The 20,761-nt window shown below is 47.1% G+C and overlaps 1 protein-coding gene across 6 annotated transcripts in view; it reads left to right on the plus strand.

Moving 5' to 3' along the window:
- AK9 (adenylate kinase 9) overlaps positions 1 to 20,761 on the plus strand; it is a 1,219,082-nt gene that overhangs the window by 360,520 nt on the left and 837,801 nt on the right. For all 6 annotated transcript variants that reach the window (XM_085611347.1, XM_085611348.1, XM_085611351.1 and 3 more), the window contains exon 18: positions 1,828 to 1,984. In XM_085611347.1, coding sequence (XP_085467473.1) covers positions 1,828 to 1,984 — 157 coding nt within the window. The remainder of the gene's footprint in view (positions 1 to 1,827; positions 1,985 to 20,761) is intronic.

Genomic DNA, 20,761 nt, shown 5'->3' on the forward strand with positions numbered 1-20,761 from the left:
CCTGCTGCCTTTAATATCTCTTGTTGACCTCGTTCTCTCTTTTCAGCTACGCTTCTATGCTTATGCTGATGATACGCAAATTATTTCGCACCTAAACAGGGATTTTCAGCTTCTCTTAGTCCTTTTCAAAGACTGCTTCAGAGTAGTCACCAAATGAATAAGCACCAGCACTGCACACCTTAAAACCAATAAAACCAAAAGTTCTAATCTTTGTCTACAGCTTTTCCAGATGAACAACTGACCCTGCTCCTGCCCCCCCACTACAGTCTGCAACTTAAGCGTCATTTTGACCCCCAGATTTCACTTGTCACTCACATTGACAAACTCAATAACACCTGTTTTATCCTTTGTGAGATTTCTGTACAAATATTTGCATTTTGTTTCTTGGGCTTCCTGCTTATTCCAGCTCCAGACTGCAGCACATTCAAAATACCACTGCCCACCTCATCCCTGGACTTAACATATATTCTTTAATATCCAATCATTTAATAATCCTCCACTGGCTACCCATCCGCAAAATGGGCACTTTAAAAGCTTTCTGGGCCACCAAGAAATAATTACATCTTCTTCTTACCAGGTGTCTTCACTTTTTGATCATATTCTCCATCAAGAATGCTCTTCTCCAGTTCTGGCCAATTTTATTCATATTCCCCAAAAATCTTTATCTCAGCCGGCCTTTGTCAGGTCTTAGTGCAAAATCTTGGAATACTCTCCTGCCCTTTGTATGGTCCATCAACAGCCTAACTCTTTTTCGTAAATGCCTAAAATCTTCCTATTTTCTATCTCACTCCCGCTACACTTTTGCCTTGCCTTCAGCTAGCACCAGGACACTCTTATCTCCAAGAGTTGCGCACTTTGCAAAATGTCACATGAATCAGTCTTTATCTCTCTAGACATGAAAGAGTTTGTGGTCCCTGGGAATTGCAGTTGATGGGTAGTGTACTGCCACAGCCCACCCTTCTTGTGCACACAGTCTGAAATGTGTCAACAGCACCAGCATTCTGGAATGACCACCAGCCTTTTCTTCGCTGAAAAGCGCTCAGTGTGAGTGTGTTTAAAGTACTGCTTCCCCTGTACATGAACCACGTTAAGCGGAAGCGAGTACCTCCACACTGCTTCTTGACAGAAAGATTAATTGGCTGAGGGAGGCACTGAATATGTTGATAAGGGAATTGAGGGGATTACCATGAAGTAGTTTTACCATACATGATGGTACAATTATGTAATTATATGGTATGGCCTTGAGTATGTTGAGGAAGTGGAGTGAGTTCAGCATGCTCGAGGAGGTAGGCATTTGTCCATGTGAGAGTGAAGCCTTGTGTGAATGATGGAAGAGTGACTTTCGGTTTTGTGATGTCTATGTAGAATCTGATTTGTTAATCTTTTTTGGTGAGCAAGCAATACATGTGGTGTCTATTGAATGCAAGCTTGAAGGACCTTGGTAAGAATTAACACAATGCTTGACAGCTTTAAGTGATTTGCTTAGTTTAGCCTTGTAAAATGATGTCCTTTGAGTTGGATGAGAGTGGTTTTTTTTCTTGTCTGTCACTGGTACCTCGCTGTCCGAGAGTTCTTGGGTGTACTAAAGAGCTGATGGTTAAGGTTTAGAAAGTGCATTGAGTCCAGCATGTATTTCAAGCCTGTGTTGGCAACATTGAGAAGGATGTTGGCTTCCGATGTGGGCTGGTGGGATCTTGAAATGTTGATGCGCTCTTGGACAGTATCCATAGGGTAATTTTGAGCACAGTAATTACCATGAAGGTATTTTCTCCTAATTGATGTTCTTATCTCCGGGATGAAAAATTGGTATTATATTTCTATTTTCAGTTCAATGAGGAAAATAAGGAAAGACTAATCGGCACTTCACTAATCGGTGGATGGATATTGGATAATTTTCCGAAACTGCCAGAACATTGGATAGCTATATCAGAGAAGGGACTTATTCCTGACATTGTCATCTGCCTGAAAGACACAGAAAATGATGGTGAGTAAAAGTTCACATTTGTAAAATAAAACTCTGTTAGCTATTTTGCTTTCTTTTTACTTCAGTTTTTTTGAAGTTTCCTCCGAGACCTGAGGTTGAGTTCATAGACTGAAGTAATTTTTTAAATATATTAGCTGTAATTCAGTTTTCATTGGAACAAACTGAATTGTTCCATAGCAGAACCATAATGTCAGGCCAAAAAGCCTTTGTAGTGCCCAATACATTTTACCTCAATGTACCTGTTCTGCCTCAGTCAAAATACTGTCTGAGTGGTATTGGATTTTGTGAAATCCCTGGGGCCACCTGCAGCCCTTCTGGTAGTCTTCAGCTTAGATACAAACTTAGAACTGGTTCTAATCATTCACCTGCAACTTTTGGAATTGATTCCTTTCTCTCTTCCTTTGCTGCTACTTCTCAAATTGGTGGAAATCAGACAATATTTGACAAGTATTGGAGGTATGGTCCTGTCATAACACTAGTTTCCCCTTTCTCTTGTCTCCTTTTACAGCCTTCTTGGTCAGGGAAGGGGCTCCAGCTCCCCCATGATCTCTAATCGGTGTGTATATTCACCTGACAAATGCACAGCCTTCAATTCCTTACTTGAACCACTTCCAGGCGCCACAATGGATCCTGAAATGTTTTCTTCCACTATCTTCCATCAATAGCCTGTCCCTCTATCGTTTGCCGACTAAAATAATGACATAATGGTTAGATCGAAAGGAAATTGATGCTCACCAGGCACATAAATTATGTGACACAAGACTCAAACCCCCATGGTGATAAACCAACATTGCATTTCTAGCACACCTTGTCATGGCAGAATGCTCACTTGCAGAGTCAACGTTCAATTGACACTTCTCTTAGAACAGATGCCTTTACCACATTACTTTAAATTGTGCAGGTATTCAGTTTGTTGAGATCTGATCCTGGGATTTCATTGCACTTTATTTAATTGCTAGTTTAGTATAAGTTTCATGAAACTATATATATATATATATGTGTATATATATATATATATATATATATATATATATATATATATATATATATATATATATATATATATATATATATATATTATCTACTGGCGGTCGCCAGTGGATAGTTATAGTTAGGACTGTGTTTCCATAGGAAATCTCAAAATTCTATTTTGAATAACTTTGGGGCCTGTTGACGAATCTTCGAGAAATTTTCAAAACTAATGGGGCGCTCCGCTCAGCTCCTACCCTGAAAGTCTCGGGGGGATTCGTCAAGTGGGGGCCGAGAAAAAAGGGGGGTCCCAAAACGCGTTTTCCCCATGCATTTTCCCATAGGACCTTTAGTCGAAGGTACAGCCCGAACGGCTGAACAGAATTACTTGAAATTTGGCAGAGAGGTAGTCCTCCGGTCAGGGAAGTGCCTTTTGCATATATGGAGTCAATCTGTTCAGTAGTTCCAGAGAAAATTGCATTAAAAAGCACATACATATCTATAGCCGCGCACCGTGCGCGCACCGTGCGCGCACCCTAACGTGCGCGAGCGTAATTCTGATTGGTTGTTACATGTCAGTCAACATTCGAATCGGTCGAAATCAGGAAGTGTCGGACGCCATTTTGTTTGTTTTCAGTGCGAGAGTGGAAAAGGAAGGTGGCGAACGTGAAAAGGGGGCAGGGTAGAGAGTTCCTGACCCCCTAGCCTTGGTCAGGCAGAAAAAAACATTAAAAAATGTTTTTCTTTAAATCACGGGGGTGCGCGCACCGTGCGCGCACGGTGAAAAACCATAACAAAATAAAATAAATTTATAATACGTAGTTTATTGAAAAATAAATATATAAAAAAAATAATAATACACCTATGGTTTTTTCAGTGAATATATATATATATATATATCTCCACACAGATTCTTCTGATAGAAGGACTCGCACTCGGAAGGATACACAAGAAGTTTTAATTAACACTCGTAACGCGTTTCGTCAGTGAAACTGACTTGATCACACCTATATATATCTATATATATATATCTATCTATATATATATTCACTGAAAAAACCATAGGTTTCATACACGTTATAGTTAGGAATTAGCATTTAAAAAACCTTGCAAATTCACTTAAAAAACCATAGGTTTCACACATGTTATAGTTAGGTGGATATTTCACTCGTGAAAAACCAATGAAATTCCCCCGTTATAGTTAGTTCAGATAACTATAACTCGCGCGACCGCCACTCTATCACAAGGATGATGTCATCAGTGATGTCATGAGTGATGTCACTGACCATGTCATGAGTGATGTAATATGTGACGTCATCAGCAGTGCATTGCGGGCGCGCGAGTTATAGTTATTGGTGACCACTGTGCCCTCGGCCTGGTCGCCCCCACTCCTCCCGCCTGCTCCTTACCTGCTGGGCCTCCTGCTGCCGCCTGCCGCCTGACCCACCACAGGGCCGCCGAGCGCCGCCCCAGCCGCCACAGGGCCGCCGAGCGCCGCCCCAGCCGCCACCGAGCCCCCAGGTTCCCGCCGCTTCCCACGAGACCCCGCCCCCCCGCCCGCCGATTGGATCCCGCGCTCCCCGCTGACCCTCCCTCCCGGCTCCCCTCTTAAGGGGACCCTCTCCTCTGCCCCAGGTGTGACCACTGTGCCCTCGGCCTGGTCGCCCCCACTCCTCCCGCCTGCTCCTTACCTGCTGGGCCTCCTGCTGCCGCCTGCCGCCTGAGCCACCACAGGGCCGCCGAGCGCCGCCCCAGCCGCCACAGGGCCGCCGAGCGCCGCCCCAGCCGCCACCGAGTCCCCAGGTTCCCGCCGCTTCCCACGAGACCCCGCCCCCCCGCCCGCCGATTGGATCCCGCGCTCCCCGCCTCCCCGCTGACCCTCCCTCCCGGCTCCCCTCTTAAGGGGACCCTCTCCTCTGCCCCAGGTGTGACCACTGTGCCCTCGGCCTGGTCGCCCCCACTCCTCCCGCCTGCTCCTTACCTGCTGGGCTCCTGCTGCCGCCTGCCGCCTGAGTCACCACAGGGCCGCCGAGCGCCGCCCCAGCCGCCACAGGGCCGCCGAGCGCCGCCCCAGCCGCCACCGAGCCCCCAGGTTCCCGCCGCTTCCCACGAGACCCCGCCCCCCCGCCCGCCGATTGGATCCCGCGCTCCCCGCCTCCCTGCTGACCCTCCCTCCCGGCTCCCCTCTTAAGGGGACCCTCTCCTCTGCCCCAGGTGTGACCACTGTGCCCTCGGCCTGGTCGCCCCCACTCCTCCCGCCTGCTCCTTACCTGCTGGGCCTCCTGCTGCCGCCTGCCGCCTGAGCCACCACAGGGCCGCCGAGCGCCGCCCCAGCCGCCACAGGGCCGCCGAGCGCCGCCCCAGCCGCCACCGAGCCCCCAGGTTCCCGCCGCTTCCCACGAGACCCCGCCCCCCGCCCGCCGATTGGATCCCGCGCTCCCCGCTGACCCTCCCTCCCGGCTCCCCTCTTAAGGGGACCCTCTCCTCTGCCCCAGGTGTGACCACTGTGCCCTCGGCCTGGTCGCCCCCACTCCTCCCGCCTGCTCCTTACCTGCTGGGCCTCCTGCTGCCGCCTGCCGCCTGAGCCACCACAGGGCCGCCGAGCGCCGCCCCAGCCGCCACAGGGCCGCCGAGCGCCGCCCCAGCCGCCACCGAGCCCCCAGGTTCCCGCCGCTTCCCATGAGACCCCGCCCCCCCGCCCGCCGTTTGGATCCCGCGCTCCCCGCCTCCCCGCTGACCCTCCCTCCCGGCTCCCCTCTTATGACGCCCCCAGAGCGACCACGCAGCGGACGCGCGTAGCGGGAGCACCGAATGAGCGCCGAAGGTGCGCCAAAGGTAAGCCCGTCTGCGCCCGTCCGCGCCTGGACCGCACCCAGCGCCAGAACCCCTGGCCCCCGCAGAGGCCACCCCACCCGCCGGACTTACGATGCCGCCACCCTCAACGCACTCAACACCGGCCGAACCCCCGGGTGCTACCGAGCCACTCCGAGACGCACCCACGGACCCTTCAGCTGCCGCACCTGCAAGTTCACCTGCATCCGGACCCGCCCCACACCAGCACCCGCCAAGCCGAACACCAGCAGCAACCACCTCAAGTGCATCCTGCTCAACACCCGCTCCGTCCACAGACACGCCGTTCAACTCTGGAACCTCCTCGACACCACAGCTCCTGACGTTGCCTTCCTCACGGAAACCTGGATGAACGACTCCTCAGCGCCCGACATCGCCATCGCCATCCCAGAGGGCTACAAGATCATCCGGAAAGACCGCGACAACCAGACTGGAGGAGGCATCGCCATCATCCACAGGGACACCATCCGTATCTCGACCAACGCCGACAACACCCTGACAACCGCCGAACACCTGCACTTCCAGATCCACACCGACCCCAAGACCACCCTCAGAGGCACCCTGATCTACCGACCCCCGGGACCACGCACACAATTCAGCGAAGACATCGCCGACTTCATCAGCCCGCACGCCCTCCCCTCTGCCGACTACATCCTCCTCGGGGACATCAACTTCCACCTGGAGAACAACAACGACCGCAACACCACCACCCTGCTTGACAACCTCGCCACCCTCGGACTCAAGCAGCTGGTGACCACCCCCACCCACCTCGCCGGACACACACTCGACGCCGTCTTCTCGTCCAGCAAAGACATCTCCTTCAGCCACGCCACAGGACTCCACTGGACGGACCACAGCTGCATCCACTTCACCTTCAAAAGAACCACGGTCCACCACCACCAGCAACAGGCTGCACGAAGAAGCTGGAACACGATCCTAGCCGAACAACTCACCGCATCCCTGAGCCAGCACCCTCCCGCCAGCTCACCGAACCCCAGCCAAGCCGCCGACAACCTCACGAAATGGATCTCCACCTGCGCGGACGAGCTCGCCCCTCTTAGGACCCCACCCAGCAGACCCGGAAGCAAGAAGGCCCCGTGGTTCACCGACGAACTCAAGAGCTCCAAGAAGAACTGCCAAGCCCTCGAGAAAGCCTGGAGAAGAGACCCAACGCCGGACAACATGACTACCCTCAAGCTCGCCACCCGTATGCACCATCAACTGATCCACGCCACCAAGAAAACAGCATTCAAGGACCGGCTGGACAACAATGCACACAACAGCAAGGAACTCTTCAACATCGTCAGAGAGCTCTCCAACCCCAACGCCGGAACCAACGACATCACCCCATCGCAAGACCTCTGCAACTCCCTCGCCTCCTACTTCTACAACAAGATCGCTGACATACACAACAGCTTCAGAACACAACCAACGCTCCCCACGACCAAACCAACGCCCCCCACCACCACCCTCAACGCCTGGACACCGATCAACCTCGAAGACACCATCAGCACGATGAACTCCATCCACTCCGGATCCCCAACCGACCCCTGCCCTCACCACATCTTCAACAAGGCCGACGCTGTCATCGCACCCCACCTGCGGGACATCATCAACACCTCCCTCGACACCGCCACCTTCCCTGAGAGCTGGAAGCACGCCGAACTCAGCGCTCTACTAAAGAAACCAACAGCGGACCCCACCGAACTCAAGAACTACCGCCCCATCTCGCTCCTCCCGTTTCCAGCCAAAGTCATCGAGAAGACCATCAACAAGCAACTGGCAGCCTTCCTCGAGACGACTGGTTCCCTCGACCCTTCCCAGTCAGGCTTCCGGGCCAACCACAGCACCGAGACCGCCCTCATCGCCGCCATCGACGACATCCGAACCCTGCTGGACAACGGAGAAACAGCGGCCCTCATCCTCCTGGACCTCTCCGCGGCCTTCGACACTGTCTGCCACCGCACCCTAGTGCAGCGCCTCAGCAACATCGGGATCGAGGAGAAGGCACTGGAATGGATCATCTCCTTCCTCACCGGAAGGACACAGAGAGTCCGCCGCCCCCGTTCAGATCAGAAGCCACGGAAGTCATCTGCGGCATCCCTCAGGGCTCCTCGCTCAGCCCCACCCTCTTCAATGTCTACATGAGCCCCCTTGCGGCCATCGCACGCCAACACAACCTGAACATCATCTCCTACGCCGATGACACCCAGCTGATCCTCTCCCTGACCAACGACCCCGCCACCGCCAGAGCCAACCTGCACGAAGGGATGAAAAACGTGGCCGAGTGGATGACGACCAGCCGCCTGAAACTGAACACAGACAAGACGGAAGTCCTCATCCTGGGCTCCTCACCCTCCGCCTGGGACGACTCCTGGTGGCCCCCCGCCCTGGGCAACGCACCCAAACCGACAGACCACGCACGCAACCTGGGCTTCATCCTGGACTCCTCCCTCTCCATGACCAGACAAGTCAACGCCTTCTCCTCGTCCTGTTTCAACATCCTGCGCATGCTACGTAAGATCTTCCGGTGGATCCCCACCGAGACCAGGAAAACGGTCACCCAGGCCCTCGTCACCAGTCGACTGGACTACGGCAACGCCCTCTACGCCGGTACCACCGCCAAGCTCCAGAAGAGACTCCAGCGGATCCAGAACGCCTCGGCGAGACTCATCCTCGACGTCCCCAGACGAACTCACATCTCCAGACACCTGAGAGACCTGCACTGGCTCCCGATCAACAAAAGAATCACCTTCCGGCTCCTCACCCACGCACACAAAGCCCTACACAACCAAGGCCCGACCTACCTCAACAGCCGCCTTAACTTCTACGCTCCCAAACGCCACCTCCGCTCGACCAGTCACGCCCTCGCAGCCGTCCCCCGCATCCACAGAGCGACAACAGGAGGAAGATCCTTCTCCCACCTGGCCGCCAAGACTTGGAACGCCCTCCCCACCGACCTACGCCTGACCCAAGACCACCTCTCCTTCAGGAAGAAGCTCAAGACCTGGCTGTTCGAGCAGTAGCGGACCCCCCCCCCCCCCCTAGCGCCTTGAGACCCTCCGGGTGAGTAGTGCTCTTTATAAAGGCCTATGATTGATTGATTGATTGATTGATTATCTGAACTAACTATAACGGGGGAATTTCATTGGTTTTTTACGAGTGAAATATCCACCTAACTATAACATGTGTGAAACCTATGGTTTTTTAAGTGAATTTGCAAGGTTTTTTAAATGCTAATTCCTAACTATAACGTGTATGTAACTTATGTTTTTTTCTGTGAATTTGTACGTTTTTTTAAATGCTAAGTTATGTCTGTATTATTATTTTTTTTATATATTTATTTTACAATAAACTACGTATTAAAATGTATTTTTTTTTTTTGTGGTTTTTCACCGTGTGCGCACGGTGCGCGCACCCCCGCGTTTTTTTTAAAAAAAAATCACATTTTTTTTTCGCTGCCTTCGGGGTCCTTCAGGGACCCCCTGACAAAGGCTAGGGGGTCAGGAACTCTCTACCCTGCACCCTTTTTACGTTCGCCACCTTCCTTTTTTACTCTCGCACTGAAAACAAACAAAATGGAGGCCGACACTTCCTGATTTCGACCGATTCGATCATTGACTAACATGTAACCACCAATCAGAATTACGCTCGCGCACGTTAGGGTGCTCGCACGGTGCGCGCACGGTGCGCGCACTGTACGCGCTTATAGATATTTATATGCTTTTAAATGCTATTTTCTCAGGAACTACTGAACAGATTGACACCAGACCTGCAAAAGGCACTTCCCTGACCTGAGGACTACCTCTCTGCCAAATTTCAAGTAATTCTGTTCAGCCGTTCGGGCTGTACCTTCGACTAAAGGTCCTATGGGAAAATGCATGGGGAAAACGCGTTTTGGGACCCCCCTTTTTTCTCGGCCCCCGCTTGACGAATCGCCCCGAGACTTTCAGGGTAGGAGCTGAGCGGAGCGCCCCATTAGTTTTGAAAATTTCGCGAGGATTCGTCAACCAGCGCCAAAGTTATTCAAAATAGAATTTTCAGATTTCCTATGGAAACACGGTCCTAACTATAACTATCTACTGGCGACCGCCAGTAGATAGTAGATAATATATATATATATATATATATATATATATATATATATATATATATATATATATATATATATATATATTATCTGCTGGCGGTCGCCAGTAGATAGTTCTAGTTAGGACCGTGTTTCCATAGGAAATCCGCAACATTCTATTTGGAATAACTTTGGCGCCGGTTGACGAATCCTCGCGAAATTTTCAAAATAGGTGGGGCGCTCCGCTCCGCTCCTACCCTGAAAGTCTCGGGGGGGATTCGTCAAGCGGGGGCTGAGAAAAAAGGGGTGTCCCAAAACACGTTTTCCCCATGCAATTTTCCATAGGGACCTTTAGTCCAAGGTACAGCCCGAACGGCTGAACAGAATTACTTGAAATTTGGCAGAGAGGTAGTCCTCAGCTCAGGGAAGTGCCTTTTGCAGGTGGTGTCAATCTGTTCAGTAGTTCCTGAGAAAATCAAAAGTAAAATCATATATATATGTGGGCGGAGCCTAACCACACATCTCATCCTGAGATCTGATTGGCTGTCAGCACTTCATCCAAGAAGTGTTGGCAGCCATCTTGGGACCAATATACATGATAGCACCTCATTAAAAAGCATTGCAGTTAATAGAAGGTTTTAAGACTTTAGTTACATTTTAAATCATTTGTTGATGGTACCATACTCATTTTAGGAATTGTGGTATGTTCTAAGGTGATTTCACCATGTGAAAAAGCCTTCTGCTGGGATATCATGATTGAGAGAAAAATATTTTCTCATGCTTTTCCCACAAAGGTTTGGAAGGTGATCTATAAGCTAAACTGAGAGCTTATTTTCTGTAAATTCACATTATCTTTCTCAGTCATGTGAGAATGAAGTCTGACATTCTCAGTAAAACATGTACATCCAACAAGGGAAGAGACTGTCAGTTGATTCCTTTGTGTTCTACTGCAGCTTCCCAGAGTGTTCCAAAGAACAACTAGAGCGCTAACAGTCCTACTTATGATAAACGTATGGCACACCTGAAGCCATCTTGCTTGGATTAAGGTGGTAACTCTTAAAACATTTAATTTAAAAAGGAACAACATGAGGGGGTTCATTTTTCCATAACAATTATGATTAGTGCTGCAGAAAGAAAAACTAGGGCACATTTTGACTTCTGAAATCCTCTTTTATTTCATTAAAAAATTCTGACATGCAGACTGAAACATGCACTTTCAATACCAGCAGCAGTTTTCCCTGGTGAGCAGTAGCTTTACTACAGTGATCTAATGAGCAAAAAGAGTGCTAACATTCTGAATTTATGGCAAATGTGTGACACATCTGAATGCCTTCTTGATGGAATCAAAGTAAAACACTGAAAGTATTTCCTACTGAGGAGACTGCAGTAAATGAGGAAATTAGGAAACTTCATAACAAATAAGTCTCCCAAGATGGCCACCAGAGACAAAAGAGCCCAAATGTAGCCCAAATATCACCCAGATGTAGCCCAAGTATAGCCCAATGACAGAATGTCCCAGAGTGTTCTTAAAAACAAGTAGAGCGCTTACTGTCTTCATTATGACAAAAGTATGGCACACCTGAAGCCATCTTGATTGGAATAAACTGGTAACACTTAAAACATTTAATTTAAAAAGGAACACAATGAGGGGGTTCATTTTGCCATAGAAATTATGATTAATGCTGAAGAAAGAAAATGAGGGCACATTTTGAGTGACTTCTCAAATTCTCTTCTATTTCATTAAAAAATTCTGACATGCAGACTGAAACATGCACTTTTAATACCAGGAGCAGACTTCCATGGTGAACAGTAGTTTTACTACAGTGATCTAATGAGCAACTAGAGTGCTAACTTTCAGAATTTATGGCAAATGTGTGACATATCTGAATACCTTCATGATGGAATCAAAGTAAAAAACTGAAAGCATTTCCTACTGAGGAGACTGCAGTACATGAGGAAATTAGGAAACTTCATAACAAATAAATCTCCCAAGATGGCCACCGGAGACAAAAGAGCCCAAATGTAGCCCAAAATCACCCAGATGTAGCCCAAATATAGCCCAATGACAAAAGTGTGCAAAACACTTATTATTTTGTGTTTTTGCAGTATTATATAGTGCAGACTTGTCAGGTATTGGAGTGCTTTACATGAGCATTGGTTACATCACACAAGAACAAATTCATTTTGGTTGTAGACATGGGGAGACTAAGTGATTTGACCAGAATCACAGAATGTCGAGCTGAAGCAGAAACTCCAACCTGGTTCCCCAGTTGCAAAGTCTGCAGTTCTGGAAGTAACACCACATCCTCTCCCCTAAGTGCAACATTTAATCAAGTGGTCAACTGGATAAAAATACATAAACATAACAAATAATTTAAAAGTGCTTTGTCGCTATTTGAAAACTCAGAAAATATGTCCTTATTTTAGTCTTTTAGAGCACTAACCATAATTTTGATGCCATAAGACCCTCTCATATATGTAATTTCTAAAGGAAATGCTCTAGGTATTACAGTTTTGATTACATCAAGATGACGTCAGGCGTTCCACACTTTTGTAATAAATATAGAATGTTAGCAATCTAGTTGTTCATTGGGATACTGATGAGAGGCAGAGGCCAGGGGCACGGACTCTGAAAATTGAAGGCAGGTAGGAGGGTGCAAAGGCAACAATTTAACCACACTGAGCAGGCAGGAAGGGCCGTGGCAGCACAACAGACTATGGAGGGCAGTGGAAAGTGGGGCAGGGGCAGCAAACCAACAATACAGGACTTGCAAGAGAGGCTGTGGCAATGTACTAGACCATTGTGGGCAGAAGGAAGAGGCAATGGTAGTACAACCATGCATGCCAACAGACCCGATTCAGCCAGGAAACGTCCAATGTTTTTAAGCTCAAATGGGCTTTATTTGATCTGTCTCCTGTCTACAATCTCCTCTTTTTCAATGTAACTCAAAGGGGAAAATCAATACCCCAGTTTTTTTTCAAAATCTCCCTCTTACCAAGTTCAAAATGTTCGCAAGTATGGTACATTGGATCATGGAAGGAAATGGGGTAGGGACATGGACTTGGGTAACAGAGGACAGGAGGGACATGGAGAGGTGCACCAAACTGACCCTGCAGGGCAGGCATCAGGGTTTGCAGCAACACAATACACCACACAGGGCATGCGGGACGGGAGTGCAGCACAACAATCCATAGAAAGCAAGAGGGAGGGGACAGGAACATGCACATGGACAACAGAGAACAGAGGGGCAAGACGCAATGGTAGCTAGCTGACCATAATGGACAGACAGGAGAGAAAGCTGCAGCATAACAGACCATAAAGGGCAGGAGGGAAGGATCAGGGGCATTACAATGGAACATACAAGCCAGGAGGGAGGGAGTAGGGGTCTGCACATGTAAACAGAGTGCTGGGGGCAAGGGGGCAGGGCAGGAGCAGCAAGATAGCCATGGAGGTCAGGCAGGATGGGCACTAGAAGCAAGACACACCATGAAGAGCAACAGTGAGACTGTGATGGCATACACACAGACCATGGAGGGAAGGTGGGAGGGGGTCAGGGGCAGCTAACTGACCACACAGGGAAGGTGGGATGGGCCATGGCAGCACAGAAGACCATGCATGGCAAGTGGGAGGGTTAGTGGCAGCACAATAGCTATGAAGGGCAAGAAGGAGGGTGCAGGGGCATGCACAAAGGACGATGGAGGATAGAAGGGAGGGTCAGGACCTGTGCACAGACAAGAAAGTTCAGGGGAAGGGGCCTCACAACAGACCGCACGGGGCAGGCAGGAGGAGCAGTTGCAGCACAACAGTCCAGGGAGGGCAGAAGGGTGTGGCAGTGCAATGGACCATGTAGGACAGGAGGAAGAGGATAGGGGCATGGCATGTGGACAGGCAGGGTGGAGGTGGCAGGGACAGGTTACAGTCATCTGACAATGCTAGGCAGGTGGGAGGGGAGTGGCAGCTCAACAGAACACTCAGAGTAGATAGGAGTGGCAGGTCCATGGAACATGGTGGGCAAAAAGGATGGAGCAGGGGCATGCACAAAGACATCGGAGGGCAGGGGGAAGGAGAATAGGGGCAGCAAGCTAAGCACAGAGTTTAAGCAGGAGGTCAATGATGGGGCATAGAATTGGGCAATGGAGGGCAGGAGGAGGGGGCTGGTACATCATACTAAATTGAGGGCAGTGGCAGCACATCAGACCATGCATGGCAGGAGGGAGGAGGCTAGTCCATGGATTCACACAACAGAGGATAGGGAGGAGGGGGATGGGGCAGCAAGCTAACTGTTCAGAGAAGGTGGGTATTTATTGTTTTTAAAATGTGTGTCTGTGCGAACTACTTAAAATATGAACAAGTATGCAGCATAATCTCACTTTTATTCAGGAAGAAGAGGACGTTTGTGACTGTGACTCCGGGCTCACTTGGCAGAAACACCCCCTGATCCTCCACCCCCTATCGCAAAATGTAATGTCCGTGAAAAGGGTAGGTGAACACAGTGTTATATAGAACATAGTCCTGAGAGCACGATTCAAAATGAAAACTAGATATAGTGTATGGTATAAACTATGCACCAAAAAGTGTGATATAAGATGAACCGGGAGTGAAATATAATATGCAATACATTGTGCGCAGTGACAGATTCATTGGAGAGCGCAAGATAGCACAGGCACTAGCGCGTGCTATGCGATGTGCGCCTTGGAGTGTAATATGCACAGGGCAGTGTTGTGTAACCTAACTAGTCTCTAAAGTTGTAATATAAAATATGTGCTGGGGAGTGTAACGTTGCATATGCACTGTGACATAGATATGGATCCCAGATTGTAATATGTATGGCATAGCACTGTGCGTTATAACATAGGCATCGGGGAAGGCACGTTAGATAGGGCAATATAACCCGTGCGAAGACAAGTGTGGCATGACATATTCACGGGGTGGTGTTACAGTGCACATGGGCTAGAGAGTGTCATAGCATATGCACTAGCTGGTGGAATATAACACAGAGGTGTGTGGCACTCGGCAGGCAATGATGGGTGTAACACAGCATTGGGCTCTGCCAGGAGCGCGCTGTGACTCTCAAGTGATGTTCGTCCCCTTTCCAGAGAGTAAAATAAAAAGTATTACACATCCGGCAGTGGATGTGTGTTTTATTAACCGTGAGGGGGGTTTCTTACATAGTTTTGGTCGAATTTTTGTCGAATCCCCTTTGAATGGCTTGGTGTGCATGTGTATTAAATGTGCCCGTCAATAGCTACCCATGTTTGTATAAATAAACGACAAGGGTGTCTACCGGGATTAGGCACGGTAGGGCATCAGACATGTCAGAGCTTCACTAGTGGTGTAAATACATTCCACGTGGATTCATTGTATGCATAGTCGCCTTTTAATGAATATCACTCAAATCGTCATGGTGATAGGTACGTACGGTTTGTCCAGCATGTCCTAGGTGTGTCTTTAAATATATATTTTTTTAAAATAATAAAAAACAGTGGCCGGCCCTGGGGATTGGGGTCAAAAAATATAATTAGGAGACAGGCCCTGGGGGATGGGGTCATCAGGGCCAATAAATTAGAATAAGAAGGGGAACCACACAGCCCCCCTTCTTAAAAAATTAAAATAGATAAAAGACTGGCATCGTGCCGGAGGCCACGCCCCCTCCTTGCAGCACTCTGCAAACGCGCCCCCTGGCGAGTTGTAAGTTGGGGAATTAATTCCTCTTCAATACTGAGGGTCCCTGAGGGCCAACTAGCCCAACAGGCATCTCCAGTATGCGCCAAGGAGCTGCGCTGCAGACAGGTGTTCTGAGGCCAAGCCCCTTTTTACACCTCTCTGCAGCGCAGCTCTGTGGCGCTTACTGGAGGTACCTAGTGGTCTAGTTTGACCCTAGGGACCCTTAGGATTCAAGGGTACTTAATCTCTCAACTTAGAACAGCCACAGGGCGCGTTTACACAGTGGTGAAGAGAGGGGACGGGGCCTGAGGTGACGTGTGCAAACACGCACTATGGCACGTTTTAAATTGGGGATATAATTTCCCTTTAATACTGAGGGCCCCTGGGGGCTAACTAGCCCACCAAGTGCTTCCAGTAAGCGCCACTGAGCTGCATTGCAGAGAGGTGGTCCAGGCTGTGCCACTTTTTACACCTCTCTGCAACGCAGCTCTGTGGCACTTACTGGAGGTACCTAGTGGGCTAGTTGGACCCTAGGGACCCTCAGGTTTCAAATGAACTTAATCTCCCAACTGAAAACGGACACAGGGCGTGTTTACACAGTGGTGAAGGGAGGGGACAGGGCAAAAACGCCCTGTGGCCTGTTTTAAGAGGTAGTTTTAATCCCCCTGCCCTATTATATACTAGGGGCTTACAGAGGAGGTCATGCTAATCACAGGGGGACCCCAACGCATAATGTTCCCTAGTGTATGTAGGTGTTTTCACTGTATTCTAAGTGTCTTTTAACATAGCACTGGCTCTAGGACTGGTTAGTCAGACTCAGTTACCACCAGTATCCGTCTGAAAAAGTTGAGGGTACAGGATGATTTTGCAACAAGGATTCTTTCTGCTCTTCTTTTTGTTCTTTCTGCACGTTATCCTTCTTCCTGCACTTTTCTTCGTCTTTGAGGACTTCTGTTGCTTCTTTCTGCACTTCTTTTTTTTTCTTTCTGTGCATTTTTTCTTCTTTCTTCACATGTCCTATCTCTGTAGGCATAGTTAGAAATTAGCATTTAAAAAACCTTTGTAATGCACAGAAAAAACCATAGGTTTCAGGCACGTTATAGTTAGGAATTAGCATTTAAAAAACCTCAGAAATTCACTGAAAAAACCATAGGTTTCAGGGGTGTTATAGTTAGCTGGACTTTTCACTTGTACAAAACCATTGAAATTCCCCCGTTATAGTTAGTTCAGCTAACTGTAACTCGCGCGCCCGCAATGCACTGCTGATGACGTCACATATTACATCACTCATGACATGGTCAGTGACATCACTCATGACATCACTGATGACATCTCAAATGACATCACTGATGACATCATCCTTGTGATCGAGTGGCAGACCTCCTCTCACCCTAATATAACCTTTGATACACACATTCAAAAATAGAGACTAAAATGTTCAAAACAATGGACATACCAATACCAGTTACAACAACCTCTTCAGTAATTCTAAGATCCACATACACATCCACTCATTCACCAACAGTCCTATACAGTCATTCATACATGTACTCACTCATCATATGTACTCATACACCTATACATCCTGTTACACAATGCCACTCATCCATACAGTTACTCACACACATAGTCACTCATGCTAATAAAGAATCAAACATACATTTACTTGCATATACAGTTCTACACACACCACCACACTTACTTCTACGGAAACTTACACATACTTAGTCTTTTAAACAATCACTTATAGAAACACATACTTATTCATACAGGAACTCTTTCAATCTCTCACTCTCACATATACTCACTTATATACACCAATAGTCACATATACTAGTTTAAAACATATGTAGTTACTCATAAAGACACTTTTGAGACAGTCATTCACTCACTAACACACCCATACACACACTCATCCACCCATACAGTCCTGCACACATGCTGTCTTCAACACATACAAACAGTGAGTCACTCATTCATGCACCTATGCACTACGTAATACCCCCCACCGAACCATGCAGACACTCAGACTGATACTCAAAAAACCAACTAATAACCTATATAGACACCCATGTAGCTACTCACCAACCCATGCAGCCACTTTTACACAAAGTGAGAGACTGATACAGATATTTACATATTTAAACATTACTCACTAAGCCATGTATTCACTATGATACACTTAATCAGTCAGTTACACAATCAATTTTTCAAAAACAAATCATCCATTTAGACACTTATATACCCATTTATTCTTCCATCGACCTTGATATATACATATATAAAACATATTTAATTTTCAGAAAAACAGACATTCACTGGATGATGTCATCAGTGATGTCATTTGAGATGTCATCAGTGATGTCATGAGTGATGTCACTGACCATGTCATGAGTGATGTAATATGTGACGTCATCAGCAGTGCATTGCGGGCGCGCGAGTTATAGTTAGCTGAACTAACTATAACGGGGGAATTTCAATGGTTTTGTACAAGTGAAAAGTCCAGCTAACTATAACGCCCCTGAAACCTATGGTTTTTTCAGTGAATATATATATATATATATATATATATATATATATATATATATATATATATATATATATGTATGTTCGCTCACTCCTTTGTCTCCATCCGGATTAAGGAAAGCACTCGCAGGGGTTATCTTTCGTATTCTTTATTTGGACCGCTTTAAAACATGACGCGTTTCGGCTTGCGCCTTAATCTGATGTTTTTAGATTTCGCGCCGTGAAACGGCCGACATTTTAACAAAGTGTCAGAGGTCACGTGATACATCAATGTATGGAGAGAAAAGAAGGACCACCATAAGTCCATGAACAAGCGCCATATTGGAGTGGATAAACTCCCATAGGAACATCATAAAGCAACAATCCTGCTGAATATTTAACAGCCTACAGTATATATGTTTACCACAAATGTGTGAACCATATTATGTATAAAATACCATCAACTGTAACTTGTTGCTAATTAACACAATCGTGCCGTGTATCGGCATAAATCCAAGGTGGTATACTTATTACGCCGTGTATCGGCTTTTATCCAATTCTCTCCACACATAGTTCTAGACCAACCAACGTTTAAAAAAAATGGAGTTTGCCTTAAGGAGTACATAAAACTGAATTCAACATAATCATACAGAAACACAATAGTACCTAAAAGACTTCAAGAATGAGAAAGACTAATCACCCAGATGCACTGCTAATTCTTCCCCTACATTCATCCCTTGGGGTATCTTTGTGCCTAGGTCTATAATGTATCTCGATTCCAGTCTACGAAGCTGTTTAATCCTGTCCCCTCCCCTGATGTTCAAGGGGATTTGGTCTAGCCCATTGAAACGCAGCAGCTCCCTGTTGCTTTCATGTTTGTCAGTAAAATGTCTTGCCACAGAATAGGTGGCATCATTTTTCGCTATTGCTCTCATGTGCTCCAAGATTCTTACTTTAACCGGATGGATAGTGCTGCCGATATAACGAAGACCACATGGGCATTCCAAGCAGTACACTACATAGGAGCTGCTGCATGTCAGAAACTTAGTTATGGCTTTAGGCTTCTTAAGGCCAATGACCCTGTATGTGAGTGTTCTTCTACTATTCACACAAGCCTTACATTTCCCACAAGGGAAGAAACCCCTAAGCTCCCTTAAGGTCCCCCCCTTGGGAAGTTTCGGACAAAATTGGCTTTGGACAAGGCTGTCTTTTAAAGATCTAGCCTTTCTGAAAGTTAGTAAAGGGTTAGGTGGGATATCAGAGCCAATGACACTATCTGTTTTTAAAATGTGCCAATTTTTTCTCATGATTGTTCTTAATTCATTGGCATCACTTGAAAAAGTAGTGATCATTCTGAATTTATTCAATCCTATTCCTTCCTTGCTAACTTTCTCCTTGGTGAAAAGGTCTTCTCTAGATACATGTCTAACCTTGTTGAGGGTTATATCCAGAAGATCCCTATTGTAACCTCTAATCAGGAATCTAGAGACACTGGCTTGTGCGGCTTTTTCAAAGTCCACTTCCCTAGTGCTATTCCGTTTGAGTCTTAAAAATTCCCCGTAGGGGATACTCTTGACTAGTCCTGGTGGATGGTTACTTGCTGCATGTAATAGGGAGTTCCCGGCCGTGGGTTTGCGATACAGTGACATATTTATGTTGTTATTGTCAACGCTTACTTTAAGATCCAAAAAATGTACGGTTTTAGAGCTGATTTCCCCACTAAACTCCAAATTCACTGTGTTCCTGTTTAAATCATCAATAAAATCTTTGGCTGACTGCTCTGATCCGTTCCAGATTATACAAAGATCGTCTATGTAACGGTACCAGGAGATCACCCTTTCCATATTTGTACCATTGGGTCCTTTGGGCACCTGCTCCTCCCACCAGCCCACTAATAAATTCGCGTAGCTGGGAGCGAAGCAGGTGCCCATCGCCGTACCTGAGATCTGACGGTAAAAGTCCTCACCAAAGACAAAAATATTATTTTTCAAACAAAACTCTGTAAATTGGAGAATCATTTCATTATGTACTGTAAATTTTAATGGCTTCTTTTTCAAAAAGTGAGCTACTGCTTCAAGGCCATGTTCATGCTGGATCCGAGTATATAAACTTGTTATATCTAATACAATTAATTTGTATTGTGGGTCCCATTGTTGTTTTTCCATGTGCATGAGGAAATCCCGTGAGTCTTTGATGTATGCAGGTAGTGTCTTTACCAAAGGAAAAAGGAAAAAATCAATAAAAGTTGACAAATGTTCCGTGAGTCCACCTTGTGAGGAAACAATCGGTCTTCCTGGTGGTTGTGTACTGTTTTTGTGTATCTTGGGGATATGATAGAAGGTAGGTACCACTGGATTCAAACAACGGAGAAATAGGTATTCTTCCATGTCGAGCATAGATTTATCCAACCACATCTTGATCATGTCGTGGTACCTTTGTATGCTGTCCAAGTATGTTTCTTTGGAGACTTTCTGATAGGAGCTTGAATCAGATAGTTGCCTTACTGCTTCCATTTGGTAGTTTTCTCTGGTTTGTAGGACTATATTGCCCCCTTTGTCCGAGGGTTTGCAGATGATCGTGCTATCCTCACTCAGACTCATAATGGCTTCTCGCTGTTCCTTGGTTACATTTTGTATATTTTTCAAACCAGGTTGTTTGTTGCGTAACCGTATAAGGTCTTTGTTAACTGCCTCAGCGAAGACATCAATTGCATCCGGGG

This window comes from Triturus cristatus, chromosome 6 (genome assembly GCF_964204655.1).
Source record: "Triturus cristatus chromosome 6, aTriCri1.1, whole genome shotgun sequence".
Lineage (NCBI taxonomy): Eukaryota > Metazoa > Chordata > Amphibia > Caudata > Salamandridae > Triturus > Triturus cristatus.